The sequence below is a fragment of the Macrobrachium nipponense genome, chromosome 16 (assembly GCF_015104395.2).
Source record: "Macrobrachium nipponense isolate FS-2020 chromosome 16, ASM1510439v2, whole genome shotgun sequence".
Lineage (NCBI taxonomy): Eukaryota > Metazoa > Arthropoda > Malacostraca > Decapoda > Palaemonidae > Macrobrachium > Macrobrachium nipponense.
The window spans coordinates 61,719,874-61,742,704 of NC_087209.1; the positions used below are offsets into that span (position 1 = coordinate 61,719,874).

At 35.0% G+C, this 22,831-nt stretch overlaps 1 protein-coding gene across 1 annotated transcript in view; it reads right to left on the reverse strand.

The window, feature by feature from the left end:
• Positions 1-21,818, reverse strand: part of LOC135195764 (nephrin-like) — a 452,421-nt gene extending 430,603 nt beyond the window's left edge. Inside the window, 1 exon segment of the mRNA XM_064222212.1 lies at positions 20,958-21,818. Within this exon segment, the coding sequence (XP_064078282.1) occupies positions 20,958-21,054 (97 nt within the window). The 5' untranslated portion in view covers positions 21,055-21,818.
• Positions 21,819-22,831: the final 1,013 nt, after the last annotated feature.

Here is a 22,831-nt window from a genome sequence, read left to right on the forward strand (position 1 = left end):
GGTGTCACTACAGCGCCAATTACAGTCAAAACTCCAGCACTGTAATGCCCCGGTTAAAGTTCATTGCGCCCCGGTCCTTCTTTGCATTTGCAGGAGAAAATGCAGTGTCCGGAATCAGGAGTGTGAAGTGAAATAAAGGATGTGAGAGAGAGAGAGAGAGAGAGAGAGAGAGAGAGAGAGGAGAGAAGAGACGAGATTTTGAGAGAGAGAGATTTTATATGTAAATAGATGTGTTTAAGGTTTAATGTGTGGGTGTTTTTATATGTAATTATTTTTTTAGGTATGTGTATATGCACACACACATATTTATATATATAATTATATATCATTATAAATATGTATATACAGATATATGTGTGTCTTTTAGTGAATATAATATTGTATATATTATATAGATATATAGTATATATACTACATTACTGTATATATAATATAAAATAAAATAAATGTACATTATATATATATATATAAATATATATATATATATATATATATATATATATATATATATATATATATATATATATATTATATATATATAGAATTACATGCACTGACATCCGGTATTACAAAACCTAATAAAACAATCACGACGGATAAATAAATAAAATGAATAAATAAATAAACAAATAACATTCGAGAAAAAAAAAAACTCCCAACGGACAGTGACAAAACTTTTGCTCAAGCGTTGTGGAAGCTGAACTTGTTATGGGTATTCGATAATTGCTAAGCTCTGAAAGAAACTCCTTGTAACCACCCCTTCCCAACTCCTTCCCCCTTTCCCCCTCCCTCCAGCTCCCTCCCAAAGCAAAACTAGGCCCAACACCAAAGGCCTCCTCCTCCCCCTCCCCGTCCAAGAACAATCGTTGCTTAAATACTTTCTTGGCCCCATTCTGACAATCTGCCATTTCCCTTTTACGAGGCGAGGGAGGGAGGTGTGTGGGTCGGGGTAGGTGAGTAGCGGGCTAGGGAGTGAGGGGGCGGGGCTAGGGGGGGTGGTGAGGGGAGGGGTTAGCGGGAGAGAGTGCGTGTGATTCCGGTGCTATGAGCTGATATATAACGATTCGCATTAGCTCGGCTTTTGATACGAGACGAAAAGGAGGCACTATGTGGATTTACGATGATGTGATTTGATATAATGATATATAATGATTTTTAATACAAGATTTAATGGCACTGGGTTGATTCCTGATATAAGGTTGTAGTGCTTTGACTGATTGGCGTCTTAATCCGGAATAAAAAAGACCGTAGATGGTTTTCTGAAGTAATTTTTTTATATATATGTTATCATGAGAGCTTATCTTTTTATACTTCTAAAATAACAAACATTTTAATACAAAACAAATGAGCATTGGCATATTTTTTATATATGTTCTGTAAAAGGTATAATGATTTAAGTAAAACGGCCGCTAATACAATGCTAATGACGATATTGTCGATTTCTAGTATAATGATTTGATATAATGATGCAATGTATTGAATATGTTAATATGATGCCGTGTTAGATATGGATCATAAAACATGAGAAGGTTACTTTCGTTATATAATGTGATAATAATGTAATGATAAAACGACCCGTTACAATGGTTTGTAATAAAATGAATGATCTCTGTTTGAAAATTGTTTCAGTTGGTTTTCTTGTAACAATGACTTGATATGATGACGTATATATTTCGTAGAATAGTGAATTTCTAATGTAGCTACTATATATATATATATATATATATATATATATATATATATATATATATATCTTTATTACATAATATAACGTCATCCAGTACAAGGCGGAAAGGATTATATAAACTAATATTATAATATTTAGTATTAGAAATCCCGTTACAAATGCTCTGGCCATTTGTGGTGTGAAATCATTTTTGATATTAGGATTAATGATTTTCACTGCAGTGAATTAACGGTATCTGATATAAATGGTATAATGTTCTCGGGTACGGAATTAATATCACTTCTAATATGTTATAATGACTTCAAAATATAGTATATATTATTAATTATTATTTATTATTCAGATGATGAACCCTATTCATATGGAACAAACCCACATGGACCATCGACTTGAAAAAGTTTTATTTAATTTATATGCGAAGGTATGATTCCTGATAAGATAGAGTTACTATAAGTTTGCGCTTCAATTCTTTTTAACCGGACACCGGTTGTGCATTCAATCTTCTCTGTTTATTTTTCCCTTACGGTTTTCTGTCAACAAGATAATCTCAAAAATGTTGCGTAAAAATTTCAGTGAAATTCAGGAGAGACTTTGGCTTCACCCCAAGGAAGATTGGGGGAGATTTTGAATTATACATACATACAAATATGTATTTATGTATGTGTATATATATATACATATATATATATATATATATATATATATATATATATATATATATATATATATATATTAGTTATTATAGCCATAGGTTTTGTGTAGGTTTTAGTCATTCTATACAATTGGTATCAGCGTCAATGAACTTAGTTGCCCCAATGCCGGAGATCATTAAATCAGTCAGTCATTCAGTCATAAATTTATGTCACTTTTAGGACGTTTTATGCCCTTTTTCGTTCCTTCCAAGTAACTGTATGCGAATTACACCGTTAATATTCGAAATAGGATATTATTATAATTGCTGAATGTAACTATCTAAAGCCCGGGACGCAGTGTTACCATACGCAAACACCACAGACGGGTGGACAGATGGAAAAAAACAGAGTATAGTCAAGATGGCGTTAATATTACCAGTCATTCATGGGATGTGACTAATATACGAGATGGTCGAGACAGTAGGTTCCAGTCTCTGGACTGTTACGTACCAGAAAGGTTTGCCGTGAAACCAACTTTGTTGCACGGAAGTTTAAATGGAAACTGAGTTTTACATATTACTATAAGTAGATTCACATCAACCGTGCATCTGATGTCTAGGCCAGCCCCTTACGACACTCTTGATTGGCTGTTGATAAGCCAATCACAGGGCTGGAAACTCTCAGTCTCTCTCGAGAGTTCACATAGGCAAGATGTATGTTCCATCTCTCCTGAAAGACGTATACCTCAGGAGAGGTAGAACATAGCTCCTACCCATGTGAACTCTCGCGAGAGACTGAAAGTTTCCAGCCCAGTGATTGGTTTATCAACAGCCAATCAGGAGCATCGTAAGGGAGTGGCCTAGACATCACATGCACGGATGATGTAAATCTACTATAGTATGATTATTGTTTTTATTGATATTATTACTCTTCTTGCTTGGATATCAATGGAAATATCAATGGAAATATCTCCTGGTAATAATATATATATATATATATATATATATAGATATTCTATATATATAATATATATATTATACACACATATATATAATGATCTATTATATGTATGTATAAGTACAGTTATCATCATGCCTATCTTTCGAGATTTGATATGGAAGTGAGACTGTCGGCCCTATGCCTTCTTCAACCTATGTACAACCTATCACTGTCGAGTGACTACTAGGTGTATGCTTCATTCCCAGACAACTGAAACCCAATAGATTATTCTCCGGCTTGCGTTGAATATTACAGAATTAGATAATGAGGTAATTCATCATAGCTCATTAGATAATGAGATCGTTCGTAATTCGATGACCTCTGTTGTTGTGACACTAGGTAATTTAATATCAAATCACTGAAACAATCGCTGTATAATTTATCGTAGGTTTTTTTCATGATAAAATTATCTCAGCTTTTTTGTATTTTTATGATGAAATTATCTTGCATTTTTTGTATTTTTCATAATGAAATTTTTTCATGAGAAGAGTATCATACTTTAAAAAATATTCATGATAAAATTATCTTTTTCATATTTTTTCATGATAAAATTATCTTACGTTTGTTGTATTTTTATGTTAAATTACCTTACGATTATTTTTACTTTTCCACGATACAATTATCTTACGTTTTATGAATTTTTTCATGATAGGATCATCTTGCTTTTTTGTAATATTTTTCATGCTAAAATTATCTTATTCATACCATGGTCTTATCATCTTCTGTCTCCCCATGCAACAAGAAGCATTATCCAGAAGTAACTTGAGACCACGCAAAATCCTCTGGAGTGTTTCAATGTAATATGACGACGTAATCCGTGCATTAGCTGGGCTCTCAATTCTTGACCATAAATGCCAAAGAGAAGCCATATCTTGCCCTTCTCCATTTTGAGGGATGGCATGACATACCCTTACTTTTTTCTGAGTTTCAAATATGAATTTATTATAATACTTCCGTGTAAAGATTGGCGACAAACTCCTCCTCATTCAGTCTTTGGAGACAAGACAGACTTTAACTTTAAAGATGCATCCATATTCCAGTAAAACATGTCACAAATATGTTAGCAACTTGTTGTACACACATCGAACAGGTTGACCACAAGACAGCGACATACTGGTAGTCTTAACCAGCGTCTCATACAGTTAATGTAGCATTCGTTCTTCACTCGTGGTCCTAAAATTGTTTATATGTTCGTGATTTGTTTCCAACATATTTGTAATATGTATGCGAACTTGTCGGCGTCTGAAGCGTGGACGTGCCATTATTAGGATGATATATTGGAGACATGTTTCGAAAACTCTATATATATACTTGTTTCACGTCGTCCGGCTCCTATTGGGGTCGTTGCTTTCATTAACATTTGTGACATGTACGCGACAAGTCGCCGACCAATAGCAGGACATATTGGAGGACGAGAGCTTTCGAAAAAGTCTGCGTACTTTCCTTCATGGCGTCCGGCTTCTAGTGGGGGTCGTTGCTTTCATTAACATTTAAACGATTCCCAGAATGACTGATAAAGAGACGGCCCTCTCCCGTGACACACTGCTGTTCAGCAATATGTGCCGAGCGGCGTTTCATAAAAGCTTCTTTATTTTTTTTTTCTTTTTTGGGGGGCATTTTTCAGCAGGCAAATTTTCATTGAAATTCCCTTCAAATTTCGAAGTGTGCAGAGACAAAGCCCCGGACGCCACGTCCTCCCTCCTCTACCCATCGCCCTGCACTGTCTTTCTCGATGTCTCTCCCTCTGTTAATATTTGCTCTTATCGTTTGTGTAATGATCTCGTCAACAGATGGCGCTCTCCGTCCCTTCCTCTTATTCTGAAGGATCGCACTTTTTATTTTTTTTTCTATCGCTCCGAATTCTTCGCATCTTGAAGAGTCGACGTTTGGCAAACATTACCAAACAATCCTTCGCATTTCAAAAGGGACAAAAAAAAGGTTAAGACAGAGAGAGAGTATGAGAGAAAGAGAGAGGGAGTCGATAATCCCAATAACGAGATGGCCATGAGCGTCGTCGGTTTGTTTACAAGCGGGGCACTTTTCGTCGTGTTTCGTTTGATGTATCCGCTTCGTTATATACGAGCTCGGGCGCCTACGAGAGGGATGATGATGATGATGATGATGAGGATGATGATGATGATAGTGATGATTCTCCGTGCAAAGAAAGCGAAGACATTGTCGTGTCGTGGGCCAAACAAACCTCTGCCTCTTGACTGAAGTCTCTCTTGACGAAGGAACTTCTGCTTCGATGATATATATATTTGTGTGTGTGTGTATGTATATGTGTGTGAGTATATATGTATGCGTGTGTGTATATATATCTCAAGTATAAAGCTTTAAACCAGTGTTTTAATGGCCTTTTATACTTGAGACGTATCCTGTTTCAACTGTATATGTATATATATATATATATATATATATATATATATATATATATATATATATATACATATATAGATATTGGAGTAAGGAGACGCGTTCTGTCTTTTATCCATTTATTTAGCTTGATACTTTTTCCAGGCTGAAACGATTACATATCAATTGCCGATAAGTAAAAAGATACACACAATGTTTACCAATACCATAATTAAAAACCTTTTTAATAAATTAAGAATAAAAAACAGAAAACAACAGAATGACAGTGAAAGGGTTAGGAGCGAATACAGAGAGAAACAAAATTAATTGAAAATAATAATAATAAAAAATATATATAATAATAATAATAATAATAAAATCAATAATAATAATAATAATAATAATAATAAAATATAACGAACAAGACACCTACCCACAGCGGTAGCGTAAGGAGAACTGACACGAAAAATTGTTATGGAGGGGAGTGTAACCAAAGCAACAGGTTATTAGGCAATAAACAGTTGGGTGGAAGATGACTGGTGGTTAAGAGTAGGTACAGTTAGCTTAATCATTATTGATTCAAGGGTGGTTAGTTCGTCTATCCTTGAGTAATTGCTTCTGCCTCCAACTTATATATATATATATATATATATATATATATATATATATATATATATATATATATATATATATATATAGAGAGAGAGAGAAGAGAGAGAGAGAGAGAGAGAGAGAGAGAGAGAGAGAGAGAGAGAGAGAGTGTATATATGCTATATGTATGTGTGTGTATTATTGTGTGTGTGTGTTCCAGTAATTTTATCAGGCTTAGTTTATTATGTATGTACGCACCATGTATACTATAGTGGCATTGATCCTCTTAAATTTCACTATGAAGATTTAGCATCCTTATTGTGTACAGTTTCCATATTTAGCAAAGTGAACCTAGGATGTACTGAAACGTTTTCGTTCTTTCCATCAGTCACTTAAAACTGGGCTAATTCAGGTTAACTTAGGTTACGTCAGCCTCCATGAAATATAGGAGCCAAGGAAAGTTACCACTTCGAAAATAGCAATGAACAAACAGAATCCAAAATAAGGTTCTCCTACATTGGGTGAGGGAACGGTTTCCCTGAGGATGTCTTGCCATTGGGACGTGAAAGGTTCAAGCGAAGATGCGATACAGTTCTCCTGTCATTTATTAATTCACTTACATTTTTACCCATTTCTTAAAATTAATTTGTGAGTGTATTTGCTTTCACAATAAGCGATCTCCTCTTTCTGTCTTTCCTGTTACCTTCTTTTACTTTTTCTAATGAACGCCATATTCTGGGGAAGCTTGTACCATATGAACAGGGTTCATCTTCTGAATAATAATAATAATAAGTAGTATGTGTGTTTATTTTTGTTATTGAAACTACATATATTTTAAATAAAATTAAACAGGCATACTACTGTGGATTTACTTTCCCATTTTAATGACTCGTGCGATTATGACTTTTCTTTGAATAATAAATATAATATATTCTTTGGGAGCTTGAATTTAAAGCCGATGTCCCCTGTGCTGGGCTTGTTCCATATGTATATCGTTCATCTGAACAATAATAATAATGATAATAATAATAAGAGAGACAGAGTACTCGCATGGAACGAAATATGGTAACCTTTTTCTTTCCTACGAGCTAATATTTCGGTACTGAGACTTTGTTTGGTAGTGTCGACTAGCTGACATTGCAGTCTTCATGTCAATAATGACATCTGGCGACAATGTTGAATCTCTCGACATTGCATTCTCCATTTCAATTACGAGACGTTGCTGACTCTCTCTTGTGGGTGTAGTCACATCTTAATGCCGAGATCTGGTGATGTTGCTCAAACTGTTGACAGTGTAGTTTTGTGTGTGTGTGTGTTGTGTGTGTGTGTGTGTGTTTGCGTGTGTGTGCTACTTGGCTGGTTATCTACCCGTCACCTACTTCGAAGTGCTATTACTAAACACTGCGGAAGCTCCTTGGGACGCCGTGTTTAGTACCAAGCCCCACGGGGATCAAAGTATTATATAAACCCATTTCTGTATTGTGTGGTGGACAAATTATATCAATAAACGATATCTACTTAACATTTACCATACGTTGTTTAGAATTCGCACCTCGGAGGAGGAGGCGACGCGCAGATAGCAAGCCAAAGTAGCACCATCCTCTCTCTCTCTCTCTCTCTCTCTCTCTCTCTCTCTCTCTCTCTCTCTCAAGACTGAGTTTTGGTAAAGCTGAGAGTGTAGTCCTCATCTCGAGATTGTGAAGGTGTGTGTGTGTGTGTATGTGATTTTGGGAAATATCCTACCGATACTTGTTTCATAAATGAACATATGCCATTTTCTCCAGTGAAGGTCGATAAATAAACCTAAAAGTGAATGAGAGAAACTGGAGATATGTGAATGCTTTCTCTCAACTGCTTTCTCCCAGTTGAGAGAAAGCATTTCGAAGGAATGCAGTATTCGGTTCAAAATCCGAGATCATTGTTTGTATATAACTAAAGTGGCTTAATTTTCGAACTGTCAACGATTTCCTTTCCGTCAAGGTCAAGTGGTATTTAGTCTCTTAATGATGCGTTGGCTACCTACGTGCATTTATCTTAATATAGTGACAAGAGTTTCCTTGTAATTATTAATCTTGTCTTCGCTTCCACCCTGCATAAAGCGCAAACTATTATTAGAAGTAGTAATATTATTATTGCTATTTATGGTGTCGTAGTTAAAAGAGAGTTGTGGGGATTTTTTCACAGCCGAAATTAATTTATTAATTAATACCCTTTTAGAATTTCATCGTCTCAATATCACTTCGGTCACTTATAATGCAAAAACTCCCTCTCCCTCTCTCTCTCTCTCTCTCTCTCTCTCTCTCTCTCTCTCTCTCTCTCTCTCTCATTGTGTGCGATCTTGTTTGTATTTCTGTTTAGTCAAGTTCCTTCTTTCTCTCTCAAGAATTTTTTGTTCAACATGTCTATCATGGATAGACAATGTTATTAAATCAAGATTGAATGTACAAATAGTTGAGGATGAAGAAGAAGAGGAAGAAGAAGAAGAAAAAGAAGAAGAGGAAAACGGAAGAGAAGTAAACAAAAATGAAATGACAGAAAAAAATAAGGAAAACAAAGAACAAGATAAAAGTATGGATGCAGAGATACTCATTGATACTACATATGAGGCAATAAAGCAGCATACCTACGAAGAAATAAATTACGATATGACAACAGAAAAGCAAATCCCGAAGAGGCTCTACCCAGATCTACACAATGACGGGAAAGAGGAAAAAATAGACAAGAAAGACAAAATCTGCAACCTTTTGAAAAGAGGGAATTGCAGATTTGGAGAAAGATGTTACTACAAACATCCTAAGGTATGTCAAAACTATGAAATATATGGTAAATGTGCATACTTAGATGGCTATGGGGATGATTGCAGAGATCTGCATCCAAAAAAATATGTAAAAACAAAAACCTAAAAGAAGGAAAAGGATGTAAGTTCGACAAAAAATGCAAATATATGCACCCTGTAGCCATGAATCATAATCAAATAAATAACCAACCAAGTAATAAAATCCAAAATAAGAAAGAAACAAATAAAGAGAGAAATCAAGAATATCAGGTAAAAGAGAAAAGCAAACCACCAATGAGATATGCAGACCGGTGTCAGCAAAAAATTTCAAAGCATCAGCTCCGAAATTCTACTCAAGAGATAATAACTGTATTTATTATGCAAGAGGATATTGCAGAAACGGAGAAAATTGCAGATTCAGACACAAAATAAATAATTATGATGAAGGAAGATCAAATATTATGGAAAAGTTGGATTTTTTAATGTCAGAATTTCTGGAAATGAAAAAAAAGAACAACATACCAGAACAGGAAAGAGACATGGGAAAATCCTTATTACTACCAATATTAAATGAAGGAGAAAACACGCAAACCATCATAGTGATGAATGCGCAGGGTTTTAGTTACGAGTAACTCAAAAAGAAAAATAGAGTACTTAGAAGAACTAACCCAAAATGAAAAGAAAATAGATATAATGAATATAAGTGAAACCTGGTATTCCCAATAGACTGGGAATGATGATCAAATAAAAGGGTTCCAAACTTATAGATCAGATAGAAAAAATAGGAATCAAGGGGGAACCGCAATATATGGGAAAGACAAAAAACAAGGAAAAATATATAGAGAAATATAGTAACTCAGAATGTGAACTAATAGCGGTAGAATTTGAATCTGAAAAATTGATGAACATAGTAATATATAGACCTCCTAATACTAAAGAGTTTGACTTAATAATTGAAAAATTGGATGATATATGTAGAAATCACAAGGACTGGACTATTCTCCTATCTGGTGACTTCAACTTTCCTTTCGTAGAATGGAAAGAACGAATAGGAGACTGTGGTTGTACTTATACATATAAAAAAGAGAGTAATAGTAGTGCAGAAGATAAGAGGCAATTTGAAAAGCTATTAGATATGCTACTAGAATACAACATTCAACAAATAAATCACCTGCCAACAAGAAAGGAAAATACTTTAGACTAGTATTTGTGAACGAGATGAATTATGTTAAAGAAATAATAGTTTATAATGCGAGTATTTCAGATCATAATGTCATAGAATTAACAGTTCATTCCAAAGCAAGTGAAAATAGAGATAAGCAAGAAATGAAAAAGTGGGAAGGATATGGAAAATACAACTTCTACAGTAAAAATATAAAATGGTCAGAAATTAATGAAGAATTAAACAAAGATTGGGATAACATTTTCGTAAGTGATGACATAAGGGTAAATACGGAGATATTATATAAAATATTAAAGAAAATAGTGGATAAATATATACCGAAGAAGAAAAGTAAACATCATTCATGCATACCAAGAGACAGAAGGATCTTGTTCCAGAAAATCAGAAAGTGGAAAAAAGGTCTTGCAAAAGAAAAAAATGCATGGAAAGTTATAGAACTAAAAAGTAAGATAGAAAATGCAGAACAAAAGATTATACAATCAAAAGAAAATGAAAAACGAGACTTGGAAGAAAAAACCCTATTAAATATCAAGCAAAACCCCAAACTATTATACTCATATGCGAAGAAGATGAATAAAAGAAGAATAGAAATAGGCCCTCTGAGAATTGAAGGGAGATTAACGAATGAAAAAAAGGAAATTTGCAACATACTGGCAGAACGATATAAAGAGAATTCACCCCTAGAATAGAAATAATGAAGATAATGATATAGAAGTAAGGGACGAAAATAGTGAATATTTAGCTGACATAGAAATTAATGAAGCTGATATTGTGCAGGCAATTAATGAAATTAAAAATGGAGCTGCTGCAGGGCCGGATGGAGTCCCTGCTATTTTGTTAAAGAAAGTAGTTCATTCTATCGCAAAGCCACTTGCAATATTATTAAGACAAAGTGTAGATACAGGCAAGATTTATGATGAGCACAAATTAGCATATATCACCCCTACTTTCAAAAGTGGATCAAGACTAGAGGCAAGTAATTATAGGCCTGTGAGTCTAACATCACATATTATGAAAGTGTATGAAAGGGTAATGAAGAAAAATATTATGAAACATTTAATAAAAAATAATTTGTTTAATATAGGACAACACGGTTTCGTACCCGGAAAAAGTACAAACCCAACTGTTAGTCCACCGTGAGAACATATTCAAAAATATGAAAAGCGGAATGAAACAGATGTGGTTTATCTAGACTTTGCAAAAGCTTTTGACAAAGTAGACCATAATATATTAGCAAAGAAAATTAGAAAACACAATATCGTAGATAAAGTAGGAAGATGGTTAAAAGAATTTATACACAACAGAAAACAGATAGTTATTGCAAACGATAAGAAATCGGATGAAACCAAGGTAATATCCGGTGTGCCACAAGGTACGGTGCTAGCTGCAATATTGTTTGTTATTATGATTGAAGACATAGACAGTAATGTTAAGGATTCGGTAGTGAGTAGTTTCGCTGATGACACAAGAATAAGTAGAGAAATTACTTTGTGATGAAGATAGGAACGCTCTACAAAGAGACCTTAACAAAGTATATGATTGGGCAGAGGTAAATAGGATGGTATTTAACTCTGATAAATTTGAATCAATAAATTATGGAGACAGAGAAGGAAAGCTATATGCATATAGGGGACCTAATAATGAGACAATCACAAATAAGGAAGCAGTTAAAGACCTTGGTGTGATGATGAATAGGAACATGTTATGCAATGATCAAATAGCCATTCTGTTGGCAAAATGTAAAGCAAAATGGGAATGTTGTTACGGCACTTCAAAACAAAGGAAAAGCTTGAACACATGATTATGCTTTATAAAACATATGTTCGTAGTCCACTTGAATATTGCAATATGATATGGTACCCACACTATCAAAAGGTTTGCTATTGCAGAATATAGAGTGTACAAAGGATCCTTTTAACAGCTAGAATAGAAGAAGTTAAGGACCTAGACTACTGGGAAAGACTACAATCTTTAAAATTATATAGTCTAGAAAGGAGAAGAGAACGCTACATGATAATTCAGGCATGGAAACAGATAGAAGGAATAACAGAAAATATCATGGAACTAAAAATATCAGAAAGAGCAAGCAGAGGTAGATTAATAGTGCCCAAAACTATACCAGGAAAAATAAGGAAAGCACACAGAACATTAATCCACTACGCACCAGCATCGATAATGCAGCGTCTATTCAATGCGTTGCCAGCTCATCTGAGGAATATATCAGGAGTGAGCGTAGATGTGTTTAAGAATAAGCTCGACAAATATCTAAACTGCATCCCAGACCATCCAAGATTGGAAGATGCAAAATATACCGGAAGATGTACTAGCAACTCTCTGGTAGACATTAGAGGCGCCTCACACTGAGGGACCTGGGGCAACCCGAACGAACTGTAAGGTCTGTAAGGTAAGGTAAGGTCACTACGAGATATAATCAAACTCTCTCTCTCTCTCTCTCTCTCTCTCTCTCTCTCTCTCTCTCTCTCTCTCTCTCTCTCTCTCTCTCTCTCTCATTGTGCGCGATCTTGTTAGTATTTCTATTTAGTCAAGTTCCTTCTTTCTTTCTCTCTCTCTAATCGTCTATGATGTGTAGAACTAGTACCGTACATTAATATTACTGAACTAGTCACGTTCTTTCTCTTTCTCGCACTTCGAGAAATAGTCGGATTCTCTCTCTCTCTCTCTCTCTCTCTCTCTCTCTCTCTCTCTCTTCTCTCTCTCGTCGTGCTTGAAGTTATAAAAGTAGTACCGTAAATTAATATTTATTCAGTCAAGTTCCTTCTCCTCTCACTTTGAGAAATAGTCAGATTCTCTCTCTCTCTCTCTCTCTCTCTCTCTCTCTCTCTCTCTCTCTCTCTCTCTCTCTCCAACCCACAAATAACGAGCATCGCGCAGCGCATTCGCAAGACATCAATATGACTTTAACAGCCAATTAATCAAGCCTCAGGCGGGTTATAAACGGAATGACACACCGGCCTTAAAGAGGAGGCCGCGAAGCTGAATCCATAAACCAATTGTTAAGCAAATTGATTAGATCCTGTAATGGCAACCATTAGCGTCTGCGATTCCCTTTTCGTAATTCACAGCCATCGATTTCGACCGGAGAACTTATATACACAGTTCGATTCCCATATGCATTCGCCTATGTCAACAAACGACGTTTTTCTTCTTAACGTTTTTCACCGATGGCGACATACGAGGTCTGTTCTTCAGGATATTTTTTATATTGTTCAATATTTTTTTTTCTTCTTACTCTCTTCTTATTCTTGCTTTTCTACCTCCTTGATTTTACTGGTCTTCTTCTGTCTTCTTTTTCCTGATGCAGAAGATCCGAAAACCTATTTTTATATTATTTTATTTTTTCTTCCAATATATTCTTTCATCTTGCATAGCGACATTACATTCAGACAATATACACCGATAAAATATGTGCTCGCATGAGAGAGAGAGAGAGAGAGAGGAGAGAGAGAGAGAGAGAGAGGGGGGGGGGGGGGGGCGGCATCATTGTTCATTCATTTAAAAATTTAAAACGAGAAAGGAAGAAATTATGATACGGAGAAATTCGTTCGATTTCACAAATGCGTATCAGCTGCACCACAAGTCGTTAATAAATCATTCTACTTGAAAGCGGATTTTATTGCGGCGTTGCATTATGGTCGCTGTAATCGGCACAATCAATGTTGCATATTGAATACAGATTCCGTTTTTGTCGAGGTATTATCCTTGGATTCAAGATATGCGGGTCACACATCACTTCAACTCTTAGATTGCGTTCATACAAACAGATAGAAAATGATAGAATAAAAAAATAATTGATTACTAAAAAACCTTACTGAACCATATGAATACTTTAAATTTAGACAAGGTTTAGCTTTTGCGTTTTTTAAAGACACCTTTATGAAGATGGTTGATCCAACATAGCTTGATCCAGAGAGAAAAATGTATTATGGAAATAAAGAAGAAGTCTGAGAATTCCTCGGTTGCAGAAAATATCACTTCTAGATGACTGAACTCAGTTACATCAAATAATTTAGGAAGTTGAGATGACTCGGTGTGGATCAAACAGCTAAAAGTGTTATAAAGATGTCTATTTTGAAAATAATGACACAAATCAACGAGACATTAAATTCAACGTTATCGCTTCTTGATGATTGAACCCAGTTAGGTTAAATGATTAAAAAAGTTAAGAACACTCGGTGTGACTCAAACGGCTAAAACTGTTAATAAGGTGTATTTTAAAAGTAATGAAACAAACCGAGTTTTCCAGCCAGTATGACTCGTTTTTCGGTACTCTATAACATACAAAAACTTCAGGTGTCTGCGTTGTAAAATTTGCTAACCAAATATCCTCAAAAGATGAGCTAATTATTGAATAATATTGATGAATGATGAATAGCATCAAAATCTCTGAAGCCCTTTTCTCAGAAATGGGGGGAATTGACTCACGCCAGTTCGTCGAACTAGGGACGAAATGACCGAAGCACTTTGACATTCTTCTGCCGGATCAGACTCCCATACACATCCTCCCACACAGCCATTCCTCTTTGGCGTAGCGAAACGAAACGCGATCCGAACAGGATGGAAGATTCCGCGTATCTGCTTTCTCGTGAAATACTCGGCTGCCGTCCTCCCGCTCGTGGGATTAACTCATTACCGCTCAGGTGAAATCAAGGTGTGCTCTGTCGTTGTTTATGTTGTTGCGTTGGTGGTAATGGTGGTGAGATTTTGCTTGTTGCATACGTGAGCCTGCATGTGTTTGGAAACGAAAGCGTGTTGTTTATATATATTATATATCTATATATATATATATAATATATATATATTATATATATATTATATATAATATAAGTATTATGTATACCCTGCATATGTTTGGAAAAGAAAGCGTGTTGTTTGTTGATATATGTATACGTGTATGTATATGTATATACGTGTATATATATATATATATAAGTATCATGTATATATGTACATATAAATAAATATAAACATTTACATATACATGTACATAGACATAAATACATACATATATCGAAGTAACAGAAAAGGACAACTGCTTGATCAATTAATTTAATGCTAAAAACGGACCTCACGGAAGAAATTTGCAGGTAAATAAAACCATGGCCATAACCGATTGATTTCGCAAAGTAACGTGTCTAAGGAAAGCGTGACAGACATAGAATGCAAGAAAAATTAAAGCACAGTCGGAAAATGGACGAAATGACCAGTACCTCAACGAAGAAGACTGAATCAAGCAGAACCGTTAATATAGAGATTCAGTTGGAAATGGGAGGTACCAAAACGTCTCCCGAAGAGAATGAGTAATGGTCTTTGTTAGGCAGTCACTGAGAAACACATCCGTAGGTCCCAGTTCCACAAAATGTGAATGAATCACAGTCTCAGGTAACAGTCCCTCAGTCTAAGGTAACAGTCTCCCCTTTATTCCTCACTCCGTTCCACTGTGGGACAGTGTCTCCCTGAGGGAGGAAGTTGTGCAACTGGAACTCGAATAAAAATTCAAGCAAAGATGCATAACAATTCTCCCTGTATTCTAATTATTTACTCACATTTTCATCTGTTTGTTTATTAATCTGTTCAATTATTTTTTTTTATTTTGTAATTTACGATAAGTAATTTCTTCTTTCTGTATTTCCCTTTACCTTCTGTTACTCCTTATGGACACCATATTCTTTGGAAGCTTCAATTCCAAGTCAGTGGTCCCTGTGGGCTTGTTGTTTTTAATATAATAATAATAATAATAATAATAATAATAATAATAATAATAATAATAATAATAATAATAATAATAATAGAGTTTTTAAGTGAAATTGACTACTCAAGTCTTGTTACCAAGGCCTTAATTGGCAAGTAGGAAAGTAAAGAGAAATTAATGATAACATTAAGGTTTATGTTCGTAGCAAGAAAAGTTTTTTTTTTTTTTTTTTTTTTTAGACTTTCTCTCAGTTCATTTGTAGTGTGTATAATCCAAGATATTCATGCCTATTCATAAGTATTCTACTTTTATATTTTTGTAGACTTTCTCAATTCGTATGTAGTTAGTAGACGCCAAGAAATTCATGCCTATCAAAAAATCCTTCCTTTGTTTTTTGTAATCTTTTTCTCAATGCATTTGATATTAGACGCCAAGATATTCATGCCTATTTGTTTTTTATTATTATTTTTGTAAACTCTCAATGCATTTGTTTTGAGTATTCACCAAGATATTCACTCGAATCATATATATCTATATATATATATATATATATATATATATATATATATATTATATATATATATATATATTATATATATATATATATTTTTAGACATTGGTTTTAGAGAATGCTACAGTAATTTCGCTTTATTTGTTCAAGGAAAATAACTTATGAAAGTATATTTCCGCGTTCCTACAACTGAATGTGCTGTACGCTTTCCTATTTGCATCTTATGATTGGTTAAATCATGGAAACAGCGCTGGATGAAATTGGCTTTGGTCATGGTAAGCAGGTTGGAAACAAAATGAGAGAGAGAGAGAGAGAGAGAGAGAGAGAGAGAGAGAGAGACGAGGAGGTCGCTGTGTGGTGGTTTTTGTAAGTTAGTTCCATTAATTCCCACTCTGCCCTTGTCGACCTCAGGAGTTGGAATTATGCAAAAGGGTAGTTAGTCGACTGTGTTGGATTGCAGCTGTAGAAAATGGCATATATAGGGTGGCGACTTCATCCCTCACCACTTGCCGAAATCCGTAACGGCAATTCGTTTGGCAACTCACTTCTTAGCAAGCCCTCTTAAGAAAGAAAAAAGTACTTTGGAATAAGCAGTATAATTGTGCACTGTGTTACCAATGCCATAGAAATGTAACGGTAACATAAGAGAGTGCCGGAACGGGTACTCCCTACCCTAGAGACATGAGATTCTGGTCTTGGGCTATACGGCGTTAAATATAAAACTAGGATTCTATATACATATCATATATAAATAAATAAATAAATATATATATATATATATATATATATATATAATATTATATATATAAAATGTGCTGTGTGCATATATGTAATATAAATACACACACACACACACACACACACACACATATATATATATATATATATATATATAATTATATATATATATATATATATGATGTATGTGTATAATATGAAAGAGAGAGAGAGACGATAAACCGAGTATATACATATCCACCTCGGAATGGATTAGAAGTAACGTTTACACTTTTCATTTAATTAAAGAAGACAAGACAACACGGCTGATCCCATGTGGGGGTTGGGGGGGGTGGGGGGGGGTAGTAATCCAGTAACGTAGAAAATGTCGTGGGAAGGGAAAGATTGTATTACTACTCAAAGAGGAATCTCCAGAAACCAGCAGAACGGGTCCTTTTACCAACCAAAGTCCCATTTCGTCTCCTGCTGCAAGTTGGGGCATTAGCTCTTGCTTGTATCACTCTTTAATTGGCTTTCTCTTACTTCCTCTTATGCCCCTTTTTTCCACTTGTTATATTTTTTTACTTTGTTACTTTATTTATATTTTATATCCCCTTCTTGGGCTAATCTGGTCTCTCGTGAATTTCATCATTATTTAGTTTCTTCTTGTTTCCTCTTATGCTAATTTCTCCCACTTTTTTCTTAATTGCTCTTTTTTCCTTCTATATCTCTGCTTGACATGCTTAGTTCTTTTTGTTCTTTATTCCCTTCTCTCTTGCATTTTATTTGATTTTTCTTGTGTCCCTCTTTAATTAGCTTCCTCCTGCTTCCTCTTATCCTCCTTTTTTGTTACTTTTATCGTACTTAAATGCTTTTTTTATACTTCGTATCTCTATCTGCATCTTTTTCTCCTTTCTAATTCTTCTTTTCTCTTAATTTATGTCTCTGCTAGGTGGGCTAATCCTTTTTATTTATTAGTTCTCTTCCTGCCTTGACTTTTATTTCATGTATTATATCACCTTCATTCGCTTCCTCTCACTTCCGTTTTTGTACTTTGTTTCCTACATAGTTGTTTTATGCATTTCATTTTATTTCATTTTTCTTTTATCAGTTATTGGCTTTCTGCTACTTCCATTTACATTACTTTTTTTAATTACTTTTTTATACATAGCTGCTTTTTTAATACTTCGTATCTCTGCTTTGTGGGTTACTCCTTTTTATTTTCTATTCCTCTCTCTCCCTCTAATGAATTTTATTTTTTTTAGTAATGTTGTATAGAATACTCACGTGTGTTACATTTCATACTTGAATCTCGCCAGTGCATTTAACTGTACGTATGGTAGAGTCAACCTCAATTGGTCTTATATTGTATTAATAAAAGCCCTAAACGTCGTAAACGTCGCTTTCTGCTTTGTCATTTTCATCCGTTCCCTTTCGCTCGGTCCCACTTAGATGTCCAACGCCTTGAACTTTGTCTAGTTGCAGTTTATCAGGTTCCATTTCTGGATAAAAATAGTTCGAGTGAATTCATTGAAATTTCCTGATCACTGTCATAAGCACATTGAAGTTCAATTTCTGTTGATAACAACTAAGTAAACTACGTACATTAAAAGGAATTATGCCCTTTCTATAACACTACTTTTTCCAAAGATGTTCTTGAATATAGTTCTTTCGCTTAACATCGTTAATAACGTATGAAAATAGCCGTAATCAACACGAGCTTTTTAGAGGAGTGAGTGTGCTAATGTATAGAGATGTGGAATAATTTATCATAGATGTTTGATTGTTTAGGAATGTATGAAACTGATGGCCGTATGCGGGGACGTTAAAAGGAAATTCTCGCATTTTGACACATTTTTATCTATTTATTACTCTATTTATTTATTTATTTTATTTATTTATTTATTTTTTTGATACGTGAGATCTCTTATTTTTGTATTTCCCTTTACCTCCTATTATTTCTTGCTAATGAACACCATATCCATTGGAAGCTTGAATTTCAAGTCAGTGGCCCCTGTGGTGGGCTTGTTCCATATGAAAAGGGTTCATCTTCTGAATAATAATAATAATAATAATAAAATAATAATAATAATAATAATAATGAACCAAACAAAAACTTCTTTCAGTTTTCTTCTGAAGATTGAAAAAGAAACCCACAAAATCACTTTGTAACTTGTTTACTTCTAAATATTTACATTTAGTTTTACTCAACACTCGAGTACTTTCAGGCCCTTCTGTGGCCCATTCTCAAGAGAAGTTTGGGATGTTAGCCTGTCAGACTGCTGGGCCTTGACCCAGGCTAACATCCCAAACATCTCTTGAGAATGGGCCACAGAAGGGCCTGAAAGTACTCGAGCGTGGAGTAAAACTAAATGTAAATATTTAGAAGTAAACAAGTTACAAAGTGATTTGTGGGTTTCTTTTTCAATAATAATAATAATAATAATAATAATAATAATAATAATAATAATAATAATAATAATAATAATAATAATAATAAGGTATACAAATTTTAGATTCAGTTGTAGGCCGTATATATAAATATTTAAAATATGGAAATTCTTATATAAATGTGTGGTTGAAGTGTTACAACTCCTTCAAAATGTCTGAAGGGTATTAATGGTTGGGAATGTGGTATTTCGCTGTTCCTGAATGTGGGTTTAGCTGGTACATTGTAATGAGGTGTTCTGAATTAATTACGTGTATTATGAATATGTAGCAATTATACAAACGTGGACTGTAGTGATGTACTTAAGATCTTGCAAGCTCTTTGTTAGTAAATCATTTATCTGTAAGTGCATAAGTACGTACAGTAGACCCAGTAATAATAATAATAATAATATATATATATATATATATATATATATATATATATATATATACAAGACATAATACACAGACATACATATGAATATGCAAGTTTGCGATCATCTCATCAAACTCTCTCTCTCTCTCTCTCTCTCTCTCTCTCTCTCTTTCAGCAAATTCAGGATCTCTCCCTGTTTTCATTAACAGGTTCTCTCTCTACTTAAACACATTGGAAGATTGTCTCTCTCTCTGTTTAAACGCATTTAGAGACTCTATCACCCATTTTCTCGTATGTTTAACCTCTCTCTCTCTCTCTCTCTCTCTCTCTCTCTCTCTCTCTCTCTCTCTCTCTCTCACATACCTGAGGACTTCAAACAAAAGATCATACCAGGCAAGAATTAAGACTCTAAAGCCACGACGTTTTATTTATTTTTTATTACCATTAAAAAATTGTTAGTGATATTCGCTTCACAGAAGGCATTGATTGCCAATGTTTTTCAATATCCGTCAGATCCACTGCAATTAAAAACTTCATGTTACTATGTATTTCCAGCGTACTTCCGCATATTTTACATATCATATATATATATATATATATATATATATATATTATATATATATATATATATTATATATACACGTGAGCTGCAAACGTGCTGATATATTTTTGAAAAAGGGAACTTTCATTCAAATATATATATATATATATATATATATATATATATATATATATATATATATATATATATATGTTTGTGTATATGACTTATAAGTCTGCGTAAATTATGTACATCTTCGTTCATAATGAAAAAAGTCATTTTAATGAATGTACTTAATCTCCTTAATGACCAGTAATGAATTCCTTTTAATACTACAAGAAGCCCGCGAGCTCTTTAGCTCGCTCACCCATCAACCAACGAACCTTTGCCCCTAAAAATTAATAAAAAGAAAGATGAATGAATTTTTATTGACAATCGAAACAACTTACTGTCATCTGCAGCACATGGTGGAGGCTGGCTACTGAAGACGGTCAGGTAGACGAAGAAACACGCACATATAACGTCAAGTTGAAGTCGCGGATGCATCACACAGTAATACGTTCACACTACACTTTTATTATCATGTGAGAAGTCATCCTCTAACAGCCTTAGAATTCGGCCGAGGGCGACTTTGGGGGTTGTTTCGGAGATTTGGTCGAGGGCCAGGTCAGCAGTTCTGGTGACAGGGGCAGAAGAAGCATGCTCCCCCCTCAGTCCATGGTGTTTTAAGATCTGGCTAACTGTAATCGAAGGTGTCGGGAAGGAGCTGAGTTAGTGTGCGTTTCTGAGGACACAACAACAACTATTTGCGAGATTAATATGCAAGTTGTCGCCGCGTCTTCGTTGCTGCTACTTCCGATTGCTATATGAAAGGTTCATCTCTCTTTCTCTCTCTCTCTCTCTCTCAAGTGAATTGGGGAGGAGGTGGAGGAAGAAGAAGAAGAAGGAAGAGACTGACGACTATCTTCTAATTTAATTATCGGAAGAGCTTCTTCTGGGAGGGTAAAAAAGAAATAGTGATTGTCACTACGCTCTTGATACTGAGAAAGACTCGTACTTTTATTTTAATGAAATTTACTCTCCCCTCCAGACAGAAAAAAAGCAATAAATAAATGATACTCCAGGCTAGGAAATAAATGCTACAAGATGTGAGAATTCATCCGTCACATCGGCCAATGTCAGAAAGACTTCCGGCGCACTGCCCCTATACGTCGACAGAGCCCGAACGAACGAGACGGAGGAGCGAAACGGATACACCCTCCCTTGGCAGAGGTCGAAGTCACACTGAGGACTGACTGAACACGGTGTCTTCTGCCTTGTTGGGCCGTTGACTCGGTGCCCGACTGAGACGAGCCAGGTGAGAGAGAGAGAGAGAGAGAGAGAGAGAGAGAGGTGAAGAAGGGCTTAGTCGAAGGGGGAAAAGAGCGAATGAAAATAGACGATTACGAAAGGAAATGTATGGAAGAACTGATGTGATTACTAATGATCCATCCACCTTGCAAAGATGATGCTCCTTAAGATGCGTCGTCTGAGAGGTCATTAGACTCATTCATTTTTCAAGGAGGCTGGAAACTATGCCATACATTATCCATCATGAAAATCTTCATTTATATAAGTTGAAAACTTAAAGGAGATATGCAATGAGATTTTCCTGCGTGAAAATATAGTTTCCTACCCGTAGGAGGGTACGGGTAGTGCCATCATTGCACCTCATGTGTTGCAGTGTAGGCATTACTTAAGGGTCTTTGTAGCGTCCCTTATACCCCCTAGCCTCTATCTCTTTCATTCTTTTTTACCGTCCCTTCGTTCATATTCTCTTTCTTCCATCTGACTTTCCACCCTCTTTAACAACTTTCATAGCGCAGTTGTTTTGAGGTTTTCCTCCTCTTACACCTTTCAGACCTTCTTATAATCAATTCCCATTTCAGCGCAGAATGATCTCATGGTCCCAGTGCTTGACTTTTGGCCAGAATTCTAAATTATAGAAAGTTCCAGAATGGGATAAAAAATAAATAGCTCTCCATACTTAGATTTCCCTTCAGTATCAGTGGATTCCAGCTGAAATAAGGGCGATCCAATAATAATAAAAATCCGTCATACCCTCAAGGAATAGAGGAAATTACATCTTACCTGGGTTCCTTAAACGTTCGTGGAAAGTTCACCGACATTAATGGCATTGAATGAGGATGGTGGAAAAAACTCTACGGTTTTATAAATCCACATTTCAGTGTCATTTCAACCTCTATTCTTTCTAAGATATTCTGAGAAATGATACCTCAGATATCAGTGTAATTTCAGCAGCGATTTTTTTAAAGATTTTCTG